This window comes from Octopus sinensis, linkage group LG9, assembly GCF_006345805.1.
Source record: "Octopus sinensis linkage group LG9, ASM634580v1, whole genome shotgun sequence".
Lineage (NCBI taxonomy): Eukaryota > Metazoa > Mollusca > Cephalopoda > Octopoda > Octopodidae > Octopus > Octopus sinensis.
In genome coordinates, this window is record NC_043005.1 from 51543990 (window position 1) to 51566510 (window position 22521).

The 22521-nt window shown below is 35.5% G+C and overlaps 1 protein-coding gene across 1 annotated transcript in view; it reads left to right on the top strand.

Annotated features, from left to right (window-relative positions):
• The first annotated feature begins 13485 nt into the window (after positions 1–13485).
• Positions 13486–22521, top strand: part of LOC115215602 (succinate dehydrogenase [ubiquinone] flavoprotein subunit, mitochondrial) — a 44208-nt gene continuing 35172 nt past the window's right edge. The window contains exon 1 of the mRNA XM_029784824.2: positions 13486–13641. Coding sequence (XP_029640684.1) covers positions 13555–13641 — 87 coding nt within the window. The 5' untranslated portion in view covers positions 13486–13554. The remainder of the gene's footprint in view (positions 13642–22521) is intronic.

Consider the following 22521-nt stretch of genomic DNA (forward strand, 5'->3'; position numbering starts at 1 on the left):
TAGCTATATATGGCCATCATAAGGATTTATAGAAGCATAAAACAACACACACAAAAAAAAAACTGCAAGACTAGTCAGTTCATTAATTTTGGATTCAGCTCTATATTTAAATACTGTCTGTTTAACGAATACACTTAATTTCCATGCCCTGTCCCCTCACCCCATTTCAGTTGACCATTTAGAATAGGTACCGAATGTTACCTTCATTGAACTAATACACTGTCCAGTTAATTTTGTCTTTCATTCACCTAAACACTGTGCAACTTAGAGCTAAGCTTTCTGTCTTTAAATAGACACTTTTTGGGGTTTATTGAAGAGGCCTTATATTTAATAAGGTTTTTTTTCATTGCTTGTAATGTCCCCACCACCTCACCCTCACTTTTATTAGTTACATGGATAATCCAACACGTTACGAAGGTTAATCGCATATCGAAGGCTAGTCTGATAAATGAAGATTGTGTGTTTTCAACAAGCTTTTCTCCTTTTTTAAACAAGATTTCATCTCTCACTTGACTGAGACAGCTCAAGTGCTGGCTGATCAACTAGCATAATTGTTTGACAGGTGGAATCACAGGTATGCATTGATATTTGTGTTTGTGTGTGTGTGTGCATGCAGCAAAACACACACAAACACATATTATAATGCACCTATTTATTTGCATATTAATAAATTTTAGTCTTTTAAAATCTCTCACCTACATTTACACAGCCCTTCCACTCAATTCATAGATTCACCGTAGATGTGTGCATGTCTTCTTTTTATATACATATATATAAACACACACACATATATGTATATATATATGGATATATATATATGCATGTATGTATGGATATTATGTGTGTATGTGTATATATATGTATGTATGGATATTATGTGTGTGTGTATATATATATAAATATAAGCATATGTATATGTATATATATATATTCACAAAGTTATTAATTTATTTAAAAATATATACAAATGATATTTTATATTTTGATTTTTACAAAAAATTTTTTTCATCTATTTAATTAAGATTTTAATTAAAGCCCTGTTTTTATTTTATTTCATTTTTTTTTATTTCTCTTCCTTCCATCATCGCATTATTTTTATAATAATCAGCAATAGTAGATCTTAAGTAGTTTTAGACCATTTAAAAGACTTTTTTAAAAAAATATATATATAAATAAAATTACAAAAAAAAAAACTCCCACAAAAAACTAAATTAAAAAAGTAAAAACAGAACAAAGCAATTACCCAGAGAAATTAAAAGTTATTTATTCAGATATATAACAGAAATCTATCAAAAAAATATATATATGTATAATTTAAAAAAACATTTTTTTTAATCCACACATGTCCCCAATATTGCAAATCCAGTGGCAGTTAAGTTGGCAGAAGTGGTACCAGGCATCACCCAGATTTGATGACACTTTGTGTGTGTGTGTGTGTGTGTTTCTAATTTTTAGTTCTTGTCGTGGATTGTTTGAAAATGCAAGTTTTGCGTGTTTGTTGTCCGTCATTCAAGATCAATGAAATGTATATTTAGTTTTATACTGGGTTGGTGGGGATGGGGGGGGAGCTCAGTTTAGCTTAGTATATTATTACATTTACTTGACCCCCTTCAGAAATTGGTCTCATGACAGCTTGGGAGAAAAGGGGAAAAAGAATAACAATCAACACACAACATATAAGATGATTCAAAACTCCTCTGAGCATGCATGAATACATACAGTCATATATATATATATATATATATATATATATACATACCGGAGCTAGCACATAAATGTGAAACAAGGTGGAAAAAAGAGTACTCAAATACCACAGGTAGAGTAATATGCTTTATTTAAAAGCACCAGAAATATAACAAAATGTAACAAAAGCTGTTACTCAGAGTTTCATGTCCCCGTTCGTTGGGAACATGAAACTGAGTAACAGCTTTTGTTATATTTCTGCTGCTTTTAAATAAAGTATGTATATATATATATATATATATATATATATATCTTAGGTCTTGGTAGGTTGTTGCAAACCTATGGTATTTCCAGGAACTCTCAACCCGAATACTGGGCTTTCAACACTGTCAGGTTCCAGACCAATGCAGGAATTCTTCAGGTGTAGAAAATCCTTGTTTCCCAACAGTCACACTGTAATGTGGGTTTGGTGAAAAGTTAACTGTAATCCAAATAATAATAGACAAAGAAATTCTTTAACATATCTTTGTCATATTATTTGGATTATATATATATATATGTGTGTGTGTGTGTTACATAATTGTTAAAGAGGGTAACAAACGTTAAGGCAAGGCAAACATCTCAAGTCATATACATTATTATTATTATTATTGGAAGAAAAAAATTCAAAGTCTTACAGCTGTTTCTGAGATATTCCAGAGTATAGGATATTCCGTCATCAGAGATAAACAGAGAAAAGGGAAAAAGGATATATATTAATTAAATGATGACATAGAGGAAGGGAGTAAAGGAATAAGGAGATGAAGAGAGAGAAGAAATGGCATATAAGTGACCATGACTGCAACAGTCTCCCTAAATGTAATGCCAGCTCATCACAGGGTTATCCATGTACAGCTGAGTTGGCTGGAGTCACATGAAAATAAAGTGCTTTGCTCAAGAGCAAAATACACTGCTTGATCTTGGAATTGAAACCGTGATCTTGAGTGCAACACCCTAACTACTAGGCCATGCACCTTCACACACACACACACACACACATATATATTCTCACATGATCAGTAGCTTGTGGATTCATTTCCTGAGCCAGGTAATGTGTTGTGTACTTCATTTCTTATTGTTCCAATGTACTCAAATGAAATGAATACTAACCCGGGTATTCTGCTGTAAGAAGCATGCAAAGATTAAGAAGGTGTCTATGTGCCTGCTCACAGTTTCATGGGATTAAAAAAACAATTGCTGTCAGCATAATAAATACTAGCAAGTCATCCTTGCATGTTATACATGCACGTTGTTCCCTGTGTATATATATATATATATATATATATATATATATATAATGAAATACAAAATGGGACAAGAACGCAAAACATCCGGACAACTAGGTGATACAAAAAAGGACAACAAAACATCCAGATAGATGATACAAAAAAACACGGACGGGTCATTCCAAGCCTTTTTTATCTTCAGTCAAGAACCGGATCATCCTCGCAATTTCGGCTGTTTAATCTTGAGATTGCTCCAATCTGGCCAGACCCAAGGAAAAACTACGTTAAGAGCATTAGATTCTTTGGAAAAAAGCATCGAATGTATATGAAACAAGGACGGAAAAACGGACGATGTTACACGAATATAAATACAAAAATAATACAAAAAAACAATAATAATAATAATAATAACAGGACACAACAACAGGCGTCTTTTGACTGGGGACGAATTGAATTCAGCTGGCGTGTTGGGAATTAAGCCTTACAGCAGAGGGAAGAATATATATATATATATATATATATATTAAAAACAACATGATCTGTTATGACTGCCAAATTAATTAACATGTTCAAAATGCTACAAGGTATATATTTCAAAAGATAATCATAATAGATAAAAAATAAAAAAATTAAAAGGATTGTATTAAAAATGTATAAAAACAAGTTTGTAACAAATATATTATTTAAATGCTTAAGGGGTTTCTGAATCACCTTGTATTTAGGACAAAATTGTAAAATGTAGGTAAAACTGTATCAGACTACTGTATTTTGTAAGTTCTTCTAGGCATGTATGTGTGTATGTATATATGTGTGTGTATATATGTATGTATGTATGTATATACCCAGTCTAAGGTTTATTAAGCAAAATACTCATTTTTATTGTAGGGACCACTTTACACATTTTAACTCACTACCAGCTCTCCCTGTGGAAAAATGGCCTTGTGCCTAGTCTAAAAGTTTGTATTGAAATAGAAATTAGAGTAGCAAAATGACTTATTAACAAGACTTAACTTCTAACCTCTATGTCCTGAGTTCAATTGTGTGTCTGTGTGTGTGTATATATTTATATATCATCATCATCATATATATATATGTATGTATGTATATATATACACAAACACATGAGTAAGCACATAAATGCATAACAAGGTCGAAAAAATAGTACTCGAATACCAAAGGTAGAGTTATGTACCCTTTTATTAAAGGTGCAGAAATGTCACACAAAACTATATATATATATGCTTTGAATATACAGTTGTATTTCTTCTGTTTGTACCACCAAACATGCACGCACATACAGACACACACACACAATGATTCAATAAATAGGGCATTGATTGGAATAAAAGTTGCCTTATCATATTTAGGTTTATGCGCCCTGTGTTTTGTGATGGAAATCACAGCAAGGTGGAGTTACCAGTAAATTTTTGCCCTCAACAAAAAATTGCTATATCTAAAAACTGAATGTGTAAGAGTGAGGTGAATGTAGTGATCCATTCAACTGGTTACCTTGTCCTTCTCCTCATAACTGATTTGCTTTTAACTTTCTTTTGTGCCTGGTCAAAAAGAAGAAACTCCCCTCAGTTATGGTGAGTTTATCAAAATAATTAAATATATCTATAAATGGGAAAAAAAAAACCTGTCAAGTGTTGGATTAAATACCTGGGCCACGTTTAGTTTTCTTCGTATTGTGTTGTGAGGTCGAATCCAATAATTGACTTTACCTTCAGTTCTGTGTTTTTTTTTTTCATCTATGAAGAGTTGGGGTTTGGTATTGAGATTATATCAGTCACATTACTGGGAGGTAATGTGTGGGGTGGAAGGGAATACTTTCTTACAGGACAGTTATTAACCTCACCCACCTCTCGCTCAATTTTGATAGAAATTAGACTTATATGTCTAGCGTTAAAAAAAAACCAAATCAATATTGAAAATAAGGGGATGCTAAAAGGGTTAAAAGACCACCATCTCCTACACACACATACACACTCACACTCACACACAAAATATCTCCTCCCCATCCAAAGAAAAAACAACAAAATATAAAAATATTACCTTCTTGAAAAGAAAGAAAGTATTGTGTTTATTTATTTAATTTTCTAATACCGATCTCAGACACTGTAATAATAATAACAATAATGATAATAATAATAATAATAGCAACAACAACAATAAATGTGTATATCAAACCACAGGGTCCTAATACTCTAAGATTGATACATCCCAGAGTGAGTTTGAATTTTTTTTTTTTTTTTTTTGAGTTTTTTTATCTCCTCACTTAACATGTTGCTTTGTGTGAAGAAAAAAAATTATAAAAAAAAAAAGACACCGAGGAAGATATTCCTTGTAATGAAAATGTTTTGAAATGGTTGGCCACTGTTTAAAATATGATTAATATAACAACAGTAATTTAAAAAAAACAAAACAAAACAAAACAATATATTAACAATAATAATAATAATAATAATAATAACAATAATTCACTAAGGCAGTGGTTGTTGATTGGAGACATTAAAGAAAGCAGAAAAACAGCAACTATAAAATATTTATATATATATATATACATATACATATATATATATATATATATATATATATATATATATATATATAATATATGTGTAGTATATATATTATATATATATATATATAAAGCCTTGAATAAATTTCTTTATGAACAGACTTGAACCTGTATTAAACTTCTTTTCATTTAAATGGCTTGCTAATGCATTGAGATGTAAGAATATAAACAACTTGTTTTGTGTCAATATATGCAGGTGTGTGTGTGCATGTGTATGTGTATATGTGTATACACACACACACACACACATATATATATATATATATATACACACACACACACATACACATATATGTATATAACGTAAGTAAAGTACTTACATAAACAGGACTAATTTAGCTGCTTCTCTGTAGATTGGAAAAAAAATGATCAACAAATTTAATTGATTTTTAGAAATTTATGGAATTCTCATCAGAGGTGTCTGCATCAATTTTGACCAATCCCAGTGAAACAAGCAGCCATATAACATATATATATATATATATATATAATATATATATATATATATATATATATATAATATATATATATGCATATATATATATGCATATATTATATATATATATATATTATATATATGCATATATATATATGCATATATATATGCATATATATGCATATATATGCATATATATATGCATATATATATGCATATATATATATGCATATATATATGCATATATATATATGCATATATATATGCATATATATGCATATATATTATATATATATATGTATATGTGTGTGTGTAAAAATATATGAGTTTATCATATACACATGATGACAGATTTTTATGCAAGTTTAATAGAATTTTATTGTTTACATGTGTATATTATCATATGTGTGTGCATATATATATAATATATATATATATATATATATATATATACATATATATATATATATATGTATGTATGTATGTATGTTTGTGTGTATATATGTGTGCTTATATCTGTACACACATTTGTTTATATATACATATGCATATAATGTTTCTATTTATTATTGAGTCATTTTATTTATTTGTTTGTTTGTTTACAAGTTGTTCTTTTGTTTGTTTATTGTTTTGTTTTCTTTCAGGACACAGCTGCAAAACAATATGAAAAATTCTACATATATACATGTGTGTGTGTGTGTATGTGTGCATGTATGTATGTATGTCTGTGTGTGTCTATATATACATACATATATATGTATGTATGTATGTATGTATATATAATGTCTGTGTATGTACATTTGTATGTGTATTTGTTTGTCTAAGAAAGTTAAGTGCAACATTGAAATTAAAAGACCTTCAACATCCATTGCTGTATGATTATAAATTGCTTCTATAAAAAGATAATTTTAAAAATAATAATAATAAAATATAATTAATAAAAAAATATATATATAAATAAAAAAAGTCTCTTGTTTTGATATCTTCTCCTTTTTTATTAACAACTTTGAAGTGTGTAAATTCAACTGCTGATAATTTGTGAGTAAAACATGATACTCATCAACATCATCATCATGAACAACAAGACTGTTGTCATTATTGGCTTGTCTTTTTTTTTCTCAACCCATGCCAGCATGGCAGATAGACGTTAAATGATGACGACAACGACGATTTCTAAACATTGACAGGATATGTTTTTTGCTTCCAATTCAGCACTGATTGAGTGAGTAGCCACAAATGATCAAACATATTCCAATCATTACAGTCGATGTCTTTTCTTCCAGCAAAGTGTATCTAGGGCTACATTAATAAATGTGCCATTCTTCTTTTCTTTTAAGACAGCAGGGTGTGAATTGAGGAGGAGTTGACTATGATTTCTCGCAATCTGAGCAACTGCATTGAAGCTATTGCATGATAAAAGTGTTGCAGTTAAAAAGAAAAACTTTCCATACATACACACAGCCAGGCAAGAATTTGGACCTGGAGATCTCCATTTCCAGCGACTTCGAGGGCCACCTCCCAGTGGTGTTGGGTGTCAACGAAGAGCCCTCAACTACAACAAGACGACCAAAGTTTTTTTTTCCAAGGTCTGGGGTCTCCCACCCCTAAGCCCTAGATCATCACCTAATCACCCTTACCCATCTTGTTGCTTAACAACAACTACATACACACAAATACAAAATGACAATTTTCTCATAGGGAAAAAGAAAATAGCAGCATACATATGGGTAGTTAACATTATCCATTAAGCCACTGATGTGTGTACCTCGTCTGTCTTTACATTCTAAGTTCAAATTCCACTGAGGTTGACTTTGCCTTTCATCCTTTTGAGGTTGATAAATTAATTACCAGTTGCATACTGGCCCCCCCTCTCCAAAAATTTCGGGCTTTGTGCCTAGAGTAGAAAAAAAAGAAGTGAAGTTTCCTAGTTCAAATCCAGCCTGGCTCAGTGTACACATTCAAGGGTTAAGACTCCTGATGATGAGAACTGAACCAATCAAAATGCAGCCATTGTTGTCATCATGTATCATATGCAGCACATTGATGACACTATGATAAAAGTGTTCCCGATTAATTACAAGTTCTCCTATCAGATCAAGCTATAGTGTTACTTCGTTCTGACTTTCTCATAGTGTTTTCTTGGCAGAGATATTGGGGTGGTGTGTCATTGCCTTCCTCAACCTGATGGCTGTTGGCCCACAAGGAGCTCATCTAGCCTTCGGACTAGTCTTGTTTTTCAGTCCTGTTGAGTGTCCAGAAACCCTTCTCTCAAGAGTAGCTGATTTTGTCCCGTTTATACTACATTTTTGTATAGTCAGATCAGGATCTCATATTGGCTTTCGGTGCAAAATGTACACTTGCTTATATTGCTAGAGGGAAAGATAAATCCCCACCACCTCCAGATTTCAACCTCCCTTGGCTTTGTCAATGATGGATGCTCAAAAACTAGAGATAGCAGCAACTCATTTCTCTGCCAGTAACATATAGAATAACAGTGCACAAAAGGCGCTGGCATCACAATTAACCACTGACTATGGAACAGGCAGTACTTGTTCACATGGCACCAGTAGCAGGTCTTTTCAGCCTGTGATGAGATCCTGATCTGACTATACAAAATGTAATATAAATGCGAAAACTCTAAATATCAGGCACAGGTAACCTTTTCCAAGAAGCACACAGGGATTTATCTCCCCTCTTGTGTTATAAACGAGTGCATTTTGCACCAAAGGCCAATATCAGTTTTTCTCATGGTAACTACCATAGTGTAGTTTGTTCTTACAGAACATCCATGTTTAAGTGGGGATAAATATTACCGCTTGGTATTAATACTACCTCTCATGCTAATATATATTATTTCACAAGCACAGTGGTTAATTGTGATGCCAGCGCCTTTTTTGCACTGATATTCTATATGTTACTGGCAGGGTAATGAAGCAGCTGAAAATGGGGTTTTAGTTGCTGCTATGATACATAAGATATTCCAGTTGTCCAGATTACTAAAAACACTCTGTAAAACTGACAATTCGTCTTTTGTTGAAGTTTTAAATCCATCTAACCTTAAGGATTATAATCAAAGAGTTGGAGTAATAATGATGGTTTCAAATTTTAGTACAGGACCAGTAATTTTAGGAGAAGGGGTACACCAATATCATTGACCCCAGTGCTTGACTGGTACTTATTTTATCAGTCCGAAATGATGAAAGACAAAGTTGACCTTGGCAGCATTTGAACTCTGAATGTAAAGCCAGAGGAAATGCTGCTAAGCATTTTGACTGGTGCAGTAAAAATTCTGCCAGCTTGCCGCCTTAGTTGACGTCATGATAATGCTTCCAAATTTTGGCTCAAGGCCAGCAATTTTTGGGGAATGGGCTAAATCAATTACAATAACCCATGTGCTCAATTGGTGCCTATTTTATTGATCCTGAAATGAAGAAAAGCAAAGTTGATCATGGCAGAATTTGAACTCAGAGTGCAAGAATGGATGAAATGCCACTAAGCATTTTGCCCAGCATGCTAATGATTCTGCCAGTTTGCTGTCTTAGTTGAAGACATAATAAAAAAAAAACACACACACAAAAAAAAAATGATGATCAAGAAAGTGGTTTCACTAGAAAGGATCAGAAACTGTGAGCAGACTGTCTATTCTTCTGAGATTCCGTGAAATGTACTACACTTATAACCATTGAGCTTGTTGGTGTTTAAGGTTTTCAATTTATTAGCATTTCCATTTGTATGCTTTGTACATAGAACTCCACTTAAGCTATGACACAATGTGAGAATTGAAAACCTCAGAAGAGGAAACCATCCTTGTTGATGTAGGTTTTGTTTTCCATTCTTTATACTTGAGCATTTAAGATGGCAGTTGGAAATGTACTGTTGATATAACTAACACTAAACATTAAGAAGTGCTTACACTAGAAAGCTTCACATTAGAGGCTCTGCAAAGGCTAGGGCTACTGGCCTTCCTTCTGTTACCAAACCATTAAAATTACATCTTTATAAGCACAGGCATGGCTATGTGGTAAGAAGTTTGCTTCCCAACCACATAGTCTTTAAGTGTTTTCCACTATAGCCTTTGGCCAACCAAAGCCTTGTGAGAATATTTGGTAGACAGAAGCTGAAAGAAACCCAGCATACACACACACACACACATACATACATACATACATACATACATATATATATATATATTATATATATATATATATATATATATATATATATAGGAGTGGCTGTGTGGTAAGTAGCTTGCTAACCAACCACATGGTTCCGGGTTCAGTCCCACTGCGTGGCATCTTGGGCAAGTGTCTTCTGCTATAGCCCCGGGCTGACCAATGCCTTGTGAGTGGATTTTGTAGACGGAAACTGAAAGAAGCCTGTCGTATATATGTATATATATATATGTGTATGTGTGTGTTTGTCCCCCTAGCATTGCTTGACAACCAATGCTGGTGTGTTTACGTCCCCGTCACTTAGCGGTTCGGCAAAAGAGACTGATAGAATAAGTACTGGGCTTACAAAGAATAAGTCCCGGGGTTGATTTGCTCGACTAAAGGCGGTGCTCCAGCATGGCCGCAGTCAAAATGACTGAAACAAGTAAAAGAGTAATATATATATGGATGTATGTATGTACGTATGTATGTGTATGTGAGTGTGTCTTTTTGTCTGTGTTATTTTCTCCATCCTTCATTGCTAGACAACCAGCATTGGTGTGTTTACATTTTGGTAACTTAGCAGTTTGGCAAAAGAGGCCGATAGAATAAGTACAAGCTTCAAAAAATAGTACTGGGGTCGATTTGCTCGACTAAAATTCTTCACGGCAGTGTCCCAGTATGGCTGCAGTCCAATGACTTACACAAGTAAAAGATGAAAGATAAAAAAATGATTTTTTTTTGTTTTTCTCCTTGAAATTTATGCCACTGGGCACTCTGGATTATTTCTCTACACTCATTTTTGTTTTAATTATGTAAATTACTCAAGACCATGTTTTCTACTATTTTTATAAATGTCTAAGTCCTTTGGCTGCTGCAGTCAAGGCAGGGCAACTGTTGTGTTCATGATGCTCTTTGAAGCAGAAATATTCGTTCAATCCTGTAAGAAAAATTAAACACCTATTTCTTTACTACCCACAAGGGGCTAAACACAGAGAGGACAAACAAGGAGAGTCAAATGGGTTAAGTCAATTACATCGCCAACCCCCCACCCCTACCCTACCCCCAGTGCTTAACTGGTACTTAATTTATCGACCTCGATAGGATGAAAAGCAAAGTCGACCTCGGCGGAATTTGAACTCAGAATGTAATGGCAGACGAAATACGGCTACGCATTTCGCCCGGTGTGCTAACGTTAATAAAACACCTTATGACAAACAGTGATCAAAGTGATATATTGTGACATGTAAACACTAAAACATTAATAATCTCAAAAGAAGAGATTTTAAGTAATAATACACATAGGCGCAGGAGTGGCTGTGTGGTAAGTAGCTTGCTAACCAGCCACATGGTTCCGGGTTCAGTCCCACTGCGTGGCATCTTGGGCAAGTGTCTTCTGCTATAGCCCCGGGCTGACCAATGCCTTGTGAGTGGATTTGGTAGACGGAAACTGAAAGAAGCCTGTCGTATATATGTACATATGTATATATATATATATGTACGTGTGTGTTTGTGTGTCTGTGTTTGTCCACCTAGCATTGCTTGACAACCGATGCTGGTGTGTTTACGTCCCCGTCACTTAGCGGTTCAGCAAAAGAGACAGATAGAATAAGTACTGGGCTTACAAAGAATAAGTCCCGGGGTCGATTTGCTCGACTAAAGGCGGTGCTCCAGCATGGCCGCAGTCAAATGACTGAAACAAGTAAAAGAGTAAAAAAGAGTATTCAATACACCTTCTGTAAGTTTTAACACAATTTCAAAAATTATACCATGTATAAACTGTGGATGTTGGTGCCACGTAAAAAGCACTGGTGTTAGTGTTATGTAAAAAGCACTGGTGTTAGTGTCACATAAAAAACTAATGGTGTTGGTGCTATGTAAAAAGCTCCCAGTACATTCTATAAAATGATTGATATCAGGAAGGGCATCCAGCTGTAGAAATCATGCCAAAATAGACAATGGAACTTGGTGTGGTTCCTCTCAAACCACCGAACCCATGCTAACATGGAAAACAGACGTTAAATGATGATGATTTGTTTCAAAAGAAATACAATTTCAAAAGAAACAAATAACGAATAAGGGGATAAAAATGAGGAAAAGGTACAGTGTGGATTTTAATTTTTTCATTGGTAGTTCACAAGTCTGAGTTGGCTGCTTAAAAAAAAAAAAACGATTCTCCAAATCCTTTCTTTGAGTTTCATATAGTTTATTTAACCTGCATCGGTTATATGTACATAACCCTATATAAATAATTTAACGGAAGAACATTAATGAAACAACGAACATAATAGCCAGACAATATTATGAAAATTGCTCGTAGTTACTGAAGATCAAGTTTGTAAAAAGAATTAAACTGTCGAATATTAAGCAATGTGCGCATTTTTCGACACTACCATTCAAAGTTGCTACATTTTGTTGAACATGACATAAGCCTGTCAAGAAACGTGAATGAGAGTGAGAGACCAACTCACTAAACAAAGTGACAAGATTTCGTGCATAATGCTGCGTGGCTTTAGTCTGAGGTTGAATTCACCAACTTTTTATAACTGTAAGCCAAATTTGCCAGAACTTTTGTTCGCTCTCTTTGGCGGGAAAACTCGCACACTTTCTTTGAAGTTCGCCACATCAACCATAACAAGCCAGCCAGTGGTGACTGGACAAGCCATATCCACATGTCTATTATGGCAACACACTGTCTGTTTATATGGTTGGTCATGGGCCTGAGCTAGGAAAATTGGCGATCTTTCGTCTCTAGTAGACCTTTCCGTCGATTTCCGTAAAAAAATTTTTTTTTTTACATATGAGCTTGCGGGAACTTTTGAAGTAATGAGAGCGAAAGAGACACATTACTCTCTCTGTCTCTTCATACACACTAACAGAAGCACTTCACTTACACAACATACTGTCTGTCTCCCACACCCCATCAAACACACACACACATGTACATCAATGCTCCCATGCACGGTAACTTCAAAAGAACTTCCCTCATCATACAATCGCTTTCTCTTAGTCTCTTTCGCTCTCATTACTTCAAAAGTTCCCGCAAGCCCATATGTAAAAAAAAAAAAAAATTTACGGAAATCGACGGAAAGGTCTACTAGAGACGAAAGATTGCCGGAAAATTTGAGAGAAAGGGTTCAAAACTCAGCAGAAGCCTGCCTCACTACAGAGAGGATGCAAACAAAAGAAAAAAGGGAATAAAAAATGAGAAGATGTAAATGAAACGAACAAGAACACGAAAATAACATTAAGAAGGAAAAATACTCAGTAAATCATCATAGAAACACATTTACATGACAAGAACGAAGAAATATGACACAGAACCTTTTCATTCAATGAAACAGCATTAAATTTCTGTGATACTTCTGTACATCCATAAACCGCAAAAGTACATCCAGTCGAGTCTATAAAAAGAACGCCTAAACAATACAATTACGCATGCGTCAAGTTTCATTTCGTTTGCTCGACATGGCGTTGTTACTGCAGTTCAGCACTGGGACCCGCAACCTTTTATTTAAGCAGTTGGTAAGGAGCATGTAAATTTATTATATTTGTAATTTATTTCTGTACCTTCTTTGCTGTGTTCTTTTTCTTTAGTTCTAGCATTGCAACTGCGTACAAAGGTTTTAATTCTTATGAGGAAGATGGCATGGTGATTCCAATAACATCTTTCGTCTGAGATCTGGGCATCTTTTACTCGAGTAGCTTCTTGTCAACAAGCACTTGCATATATGTTGATAGATAAATAAATAGAAAGATAGATCGATAATTATACAGTAGTCCTTTGTTTTATTTATCTATATATTCTGCAAACCTCATCTTGTGGTGCACCTGGACACCTCTTCATTGATGTATTTATTTACGTAACCGGACAACGATTAAAAACGTCGACCTTCGTTTGGGTTAAACCCCAGAACATTGCAGGATGCACATACCTACCTTTTAGATATTTACTACATAACCAACGATGCACTTATTATACCACCACCCTTTCGAGATTAGTTTTTATATTTTCCTATTAAATATAAAATTAAATTTTCGCAACAGAATGGCATCTAGTTGCTATCATGTTTTCTGAAGGGCATTAGTTACGTAAATGAAATGTTGACTATATAATACTAGGAATCGAAATCAGCGACTGAGTTTTGTTTAGGAACTTAGCTTGACCTGTTTGTAACAGGAAATTGTGATATTCAATTTATTTCTTAAGGGCCATTATCCGTAATTGGAAGTCAACACTGAGTTGCACCATTCATTGTTTTGTTCTACGAATTATGTATGACCATCGGAATGTAATTCAAATTGATTTCGTTAGTAGTGGAGAAAGAGGTTAATATTAACCGAGAAAGATATATGTGGCATTCATGCCTTTCCCAAGGGAAGTAGTGACGTAAACGAAGTTAATATGACGATCTTTCGTTATGAACAAAAAATTGCCACTTTCCCTTGGAGTATCCGATTGATTTTGGTATTATTTACTATTACACTCGTCTTGTGTAACGAATATAACCTCTGATCCGTGAATTTTCGTAATAGCTAACTACTTTCATGGAGAAAGAAAAGGGCAAGGAATTTAGGGACGGTTTCCATATGTAAAATGATTGGTTAATGTTTGTTCCCTCCCCCCAGTTTTGCACTTCCGTTCCGTTCCGTGCCCATCTCCGGCGTAAATAAAATCTACCAGAAACCGCTATCCATTTTCTGCGGAGGTGAAGAATACGCACACCACCCGTTTTCTGCGTAACCCTAACCCGGCGAAAGTAAAGAATACGGGTGGTGTACGTATTTGTTTACCTCCGCTCCCTAACCCTAAACACCGGGTGGTCATATTCTTTACCTTTTCTTGCCCCATTTTCTTGCCTTTCCCCTTCTCCATGAGGTAGTGGCAACTATTTCGAAAGTCCACCGAGATTACACCCGTCTCACGAAACGGGTGCAATAGCAAAATACCATAATCAACACGTTGCTAATTCGTAAATATCAATATTGATACTTTCCGAGTGTGTAAATGATTTTTTTTTTTTGCTCGTTCATAAAATTTCTTACATTAATCGATCGTTTTCGCACTGTTCGAACATTGCTATTAGCTGTTAGACCAACACTGCCTTGCTTCAAGAGTAAAGGGAGTCTCATCGTGCCTCCCGGCCTGCTGGAAATAGCAGTTAAATCTTTAACTGGCTCCTTATAGATGTGACGGCGAAGTGCCTTCGGGTTAAGACGAAAGATTGCCGATGTGACTTCAGATAATGCCGGTAAAGGTGACTTTAGATAATGTAATTCTTCGTCCGAATAAGGACGAGGTTGTCATAGCTGGAATGCCTTGTGATTCTGAGGTTAAACGGCATTTCTTCTTTGTGTGTATTGATAAAATTACTAGCTTCCACAAGGCAAACTAACAATATTTAAGAACCTACTGCACGTCGGTACCATTTGTGGATTACTCACAAAAAGACAGTATCAATAAAATTATTTATCAAATATATCAGCTTAGAAAAGTGTGATCAAAAGAATGAGCCCTTAGCTGCCTTGTACGAAATTTGTTTCAGTCTTATCTTTATAACAAATCATTTAGTTTAATACATTATTCCACCCTTCCTGATAATTCTCTGCATAAGAAAAGGAATTGTTTTCTTTTCGCACCGAACGCAAGTGACATTCCGATGTCTCTGTTATATAAAAACTGTTATGTAACATATTCTTGTCTGGGACGGTCGAATGACCTGCTTAACTCAATGATTCATTTTGACATTAACAAATATTAAGTATTACTATCATCCTGACCTTAGTAATTTTCATTCTTGGTTGTCAAAAGCTTTGGATCCAAAACCTTAACCGAACTAGGTTGTTTTGTTCTCAGTTTAGAGAACACCATGTTAGGTACTCTACAGGGTCAGTTGTTTAACAGCTGGCTCTATAATTTTAATAAGGCTGTAATTTTTTCCTCCCTTTTTCAAGCATAAGTAAAAAATAATGGGGATGAGAGAAAGTTGCGATAGAAAAAGAGGAAAAATGTTAATGTTATGAGAAACAGTTTTTAAAATCGAACGGATGTATACGTAGCTACCTACATACAGTTAGAACTGCCGTAATTTTAAAAGCTGGACAATAAATTTGTTGAAGGCTTCTTGGTTCCTTGGCATGTTTAATCCCTTTTAACTGCAATTTCGTAAAAGGATAAATTTTCTTTTCATTTGAATGAACGTGGATATGTGTACTTAATTAATGATACTTATTTGTATTATATAAGACGGTGTTATGTAACGTTTCTCTTATCCTTGACTTGGAGGTTAAATAGCCTTAATTTTACGACATATTTTAGCACTGTCTTGATTAGGGGTCAGTATACTGGAGTAAATTACCCGAAGTGGGGTAAAAATGAAATTCTTGGGGCCAATGAAGACTCATTAGACATAAGTAAAATTATATAAAAACGTGTTCTTTGTTACGGCAGAAAATTTTCCTCTGGCAGCATTGCATCTGTCCACTGTATTGGACGTGTAATAGATTCACAAAGATTCAATAAACCCTTTGAATTCAAAGAATCTATGATTTTATTCCTTTCAAATCAAGGGGGTAATGTTGGCGTAAATAAATATGTCTTGGGGTAATGGGTTAAAAAAGTTCCCTGACCCCCTGATCTAGGTATATTGTTTATTATCATAAAGTGGGAAATTAAGATAAACCTACATTTGCTCTGTATATCGTAACTACTAACACTACTTAAGTACAGTGGTCAACTAAGTACTATACAAGAAGCTGACTGGATTATGGTAATCTGCGTCGAGCTTTCTTTCATACTATAGTGAGTCGTGTTTCTAACTGTACACAGACGAGACGATATACTTTTGGTAAATTTTTATTTTATAATTTACTTGTTTCAGTCTATTAGACTGCGGTCATGCTGAGTTCCCACCTTGAAGAATTTTTTGTTGACTGAATCGACCAAGGTATCTTTTTATTGGTGTTTAGGGGTTAGGATTACGGTTATGCCAAAAACAGGTGGTGTGCGTATTCTTTACCTATACTCTTTAATTTTTTTAAAGCTTGCTACTTATTCTCTTGATCTCTTTTGCCGAACTGCTAAGTTATGGGACATAAAGACATCAATACTGGTTGTCAAGTGGTGGGGCAAACACACACACACACATATATATATACACATATACATATATATATATATATATATATATATATGTACTAGCTGAAGGTGACCCGCTCTACGCGCGGGTAAGAGTGGACAGATGCAATGCTGCCAGAGGAAAATTTTCTGTCGTAACAAAGAACACGTTTTTATATAATTTTACTTATGTCTAATGAGTCCTCATTGGCCCAAAGAATTTCATTTGTTACTTTCTGTTGCTTCCTTTCAGCACGTAAAAAGCACCATCCGAACGTGGCTGATTGCAGCGCTGCCTTGACTGGCTTCTGTGCTGGTGGCATGTAGAAAGCACCCATTACGCTCACAGAGTGGTTGGCGTCAGGAAGGGCATCCACCTGTAGAAACACTGCCAGATCAGACTGGAGCCTGGTGCAGCCTCCTGGCTTCCCAGACCCCGGTCAAACTGTCCAACCCGTGCTAGCATGGAAAACGGACGTTAAACGACGATGATGATGATTCTCCCTCCTTTCTCTCTCACTTTCCCACTCTGTTACTCTTCCTTTCTCTCAGACTCTCCCTCGCTTTCTCTTACTCTTTATCTTTATCTATCTCTCTCCCATTTACAAACAACAAAAGATCTTGAGTAAGTTGAGAAATAAAATATTTAGAAAGATCAATCATAAATATCAGGCAGTAACAACGGAAAGGTCTGCTTCAAGGCAGACAGCAAAACACTAACATTTAAAAGGGACAGACGAACTTGCGAGCTGAATAAAAATAAAATATTGGAAACCAAAGTTTTAAGGGATAGAATTTGAGGATAGTAGAGTCACCATGGCTGGCATTTCTTAACGACGGACAGCAACGTATTGACAGTTTAACGGCTGGCGTAAAATTTTGAACTTGATGTAAAAGAAAATCCCTAAACACCAAGTTTTGAATTGATTCTTTCTCACGACAGTAGACTCACCATGGCAAGCATTCAAAACTTCTTCATCACACATTGACGATTAAAAGGCTGGCGCAAATTTTTTAGCTTGATGTAACAGAGAATTGCTAAACACCCGCTCCTTTAAATTTTAATCCCCATTTAGACCCCTTTTCACATTTTGGTTAATATAACCCGATTTCATTCGGGTCTACTGGGGCCACATTTTATAAGATGAGGAATTTTGTCCTAGAGGTCACGCCTTTCATTTGAGGAAAAAAATAGTTGTCATGCAAACTTGCCAGCACTTTTAACATAGGTGTGCATATTTTCAGCTCAACCGACCACATAATGCACACATTATATTTATATATATGTGTGTGTGTGTGTTGGAGTCTCTCTCATATGTGAACATTGAAACTGAATTCGGCTGGTAAGCAGGTAACCTTGTCTTTGTTGAAATAGTTGTGAGCTGTTGGAGTTATTTCTCTGACGGGTAATAAGAATTTCCATATCCTCCGAGGAAACGAACTGTCGACCCAGACAATTAGAATTAATTTTAATAAAAGCATCAGTTTAAGAAAAAATAATAAAGTAGTAAAAAATGAAAATTTAGCACGAAAAATTTGCAGGGTTCTAAATAAATGTTAAAATGTAATAGATACGAAAAACCTACGTTATCACCAGAACACGAACGCTGGTTGGTGTGTTCTGTTTGTATTTGGTCGATCGGCGCGTTGACAGGTAGACAATAGAATGCGATGGCGATGGAATATTTGTTTCTCTCTATGAATGCAGACAGATACATAAGTGAAAGTTATGGGAAGGTAAGAAATAGAGTGAGTGAAAATGTGCTGGGAAGAGAGGAAATAGCAAGAGTGAGTTGAGGAAAACAGATACATTAAATAACGGGAGTGAACTTGTCAAAGTTATAAATGAAGGGGAGTTAGAGGGGAATGGAGGAAATAGCGTGAGTGAGGAAGATGGCCCCTAGCAACCACACCTTTTAAGATAGGGATTTCTAAGGTAGCCCACGGGCATCGTCACCTCATTTTACATGTCCCTGTAAATTTTGGATCGAATCGGACGGGATGTAGTGGCATTGAAAGCGAGCCAAGCGGTAAAAACGCATTTCAGTTTTATATATAGAGATATATATATATATATACACACGACAGGCTTCTTTCAGTTTCCGTCTACCAAATCTACTCACAGTGCTTTGGTTAGCCCAAGGCTATAGTAGAAGACACTTGCCCAAGGCACCATAAAATGGAACTGAACCTAGAACCATGTGGTTGGGAAGCAAGCTTCTTGCCACACAGCTTCACCTGCACCTATTTATTTTCTTTTGTATATATTGTATGAATCGGATGTTCCAACTTCCTTGGACAAGGCATTGTATTTTACTTGAGCACCTTGTTAGTTCTTGGATTCTGTCCTGAGCTAAAAGCATACCCAGAAGGAGTTCCGAAATGTTTCTAGTAACAAAATTTATGACAGTTACATTTTTTATAACAAATACTATTTCCCTCTTTCTAAACATCTTTACATATGTTTGCCATTGTATATCTTGTGCATTAGACATACAATTTTATGTCTGTATATGTTAAAGCAATGGATTATGTTGTGGCGGGGAGGAAAAGTTAATTTCTGTTGTAGTGTTTATCTGCTTTCTAGTGCAGATGCTGCTCATTTTTGCATTGATGTAGCCACTATGTTGTTTCAATCAATGTGTTGCTTTGTCTGGTATGGCACAAAGCCACCAGATTTGGGGACATCATCATCATCGTTTAATGTCCGTTCTCCATGCTAGCATGGGTTGGACGGTCCGACCGGGGATCTGGGAAGCCAGAAGGCTGCACCAGGTTCCAGTCTGATCTGGCAGTGTTTCTACAGGGACAGGCTAGTGTATTATGTTGACTCCATCACTTCACTGGTATAAGACACTTTGTGAAAGAACTGACAAAAGAGGAGTACTGTTGCACAGTACAGGTAGTGGGAGTTGGTGCGCAAAGGTTTGTTGCAGCTTCTTTGTGCCTACTAATATTACTTGGTCAGTTTAGAGTCAAAAATTTGCAAAAGAACAGTGATGATGAACAGAGACAGCTGAGAGGAGCTCAGAATGGCTATGGGCAAAGAGAAATGACAGCTGGAGCTAAAAAGGGATACTGCAAGCTGCTTAAACATAGCAAAAAGGAAACCCAGTTTGAAATAGATCCACAGTGCAAGTTCTTTGGTGGTTTTTGTGGCTGAGCAATAGTACACCACAGTTCAGTGAAATAAGATCATCTGAAAGAGGTTCAAACTTCAATCTCCATTAAAGATTGCATTTCAAAAGCAGCAGTAGGACATCTAAGAGTCATGACTTAGGTGGGCATGGCTCCCTTATTATGTCAAGAACTAATGGGCCAAAAACACTTGATAGATGGAAGCACTTCTTCTGAAGGTTTCTGTTGCTGTTTGCTCACACACCATAGCAAGTTTCCACTTACTATTTTACTCATGATAGTTGAAAGGCAGAGTTGGCTCTGGCAGGATTTGATCTTAGAATGTAGAATGATGCAGCTAAATACCACAAGACATAATAATTCTGCCAGTGCATCACTTTTAGGTGGAATTAACTTTTCTTTCTTAACATTTCATGTTTCTAATTTCTTTGAAGAAGTGCTTCTGCCTGAAACCCCAGTTTACACTTTTCACAGCGCACAAATTTATCTGTATATGTTACTTTAATTCTAAGGGAGGAGGACAATGACAACAAAACAACACAACCAGCTTAAAAAAGGTGCATCTTGAAGAATATTACAAGCTTGCAATGAAATATGTGCACTATATTATTGTATAGAAATTTGGTCAAAGGTGTACATTTTTTATTACTTGTGATACCTTTGAAAGTGAGTGGTAGATAAAAAGTACTGGAAATTTACAGAATTATGTCAGACTAACTTGCTGGGTATTTACATTTAACAGGCTCATAACCCCTACATGATTGATAAAACTGCTTGAAATAACAGTTAAATCTCCCTCTAATCATCATCATTGTTTAATGTCCACTTTCCATGCCAGCATGGGTTGGATGGTTTGACAGGAGCCTGTCGGGTTAAAGAGTACCCCAGGCTACTGTGTCTGTTTTGGAATGGCTTTTTTGGCTGGATGCCCTTCCTAACACCAATCACTCATCAGAGTAGACTGAGTCCTTTTCACGTTGCACGAGCACCAACAGGGTCACCAAGTAACTTGCAAGACACAGAATTTTGAAAGGAGGGGAACTTGTGCCAAATGATGAAAGGTTAGAGTGTAACAGACAGGCAGAAACAGGTGTCTTGCTATAGAGGAGGGGCTGTCATTGGAAGAGGTGACCTTGTGTCAAATGTTGAAAGGTTAGAGTGTGGCAGACAGGTAAAACAGGTGTCTTGCTATATAGGAGTGAGGGGGGTGGTGGCATTGGAAAAGGTGATCTTGTGTCAGATGGTGAAAGGTTAGAGTGTGACAGTTATCCAAGAAAAAATAGAAAAAAGAATGAGAATATATTAGCTAATGTAGACCTACATAAACTATGTTTGAAGAAGGATTGGATGTTCTTTGATTAGGTTTGTTCAGTCAGCACTGACCTGGGATTAAACAGGATACCATATTCGCTAGTGTATAAGACATGCTTTTTTTTTGTTTTTGAATGTATCAAAAGTTGCCCTGTGTCTAAAGCAACTTTATTAACCCTTTAGCATTCAGATTACTCTTATGTGTAATGCTTATTTATTCACATTTAAAAAATATAATCTTGCATTATCTCATAACTGAGATTTTGATGATGTGGTTATTTATTTTTTAGAAGGCCATTGTAGAGTAAGTGTAAGAGGCCAGGTGTAGCTGGTTTGAACATAAAACAGGTAGAATATTTGGGCCATGTATGGTCAGTTTAAATACTAAAGGATTAAGGATGGGAGACCAAGTGTCACAGGTGGAAGCATGTGGCTTAGTGGTTAGGGTGTTGGACTCATGATCCTAAGAGTGTGGTTTTGATTCCTGGACTGAGTAATGCATGTTCTTGAGCAAAACACTTCCATTTCATGTTGCTCCAGTCCACTCAGCTGGCAAAAATGAGTAATTTTGCAATTGTCTGGTGTTCTGTCCAAGTGGGGAATATATGCGCCATAGAAACTGGGAAATCAGCCCTTATGAGTTGGCATGATTTGAAAAGGAAGTTTAACCTTTTTTTTTCATCAAGTGTCATAGGCTATGGAACTAAATGAGCTTTAGTGTGCTAGAATCAATAATTGTTACTAATTATAAAATATTGTAAACAAGCTAAATTATCACACACTGTCAGTACAGACTTATGATAATTGCTTATAGTACATTAGCACTTGTGTGGAGAGGT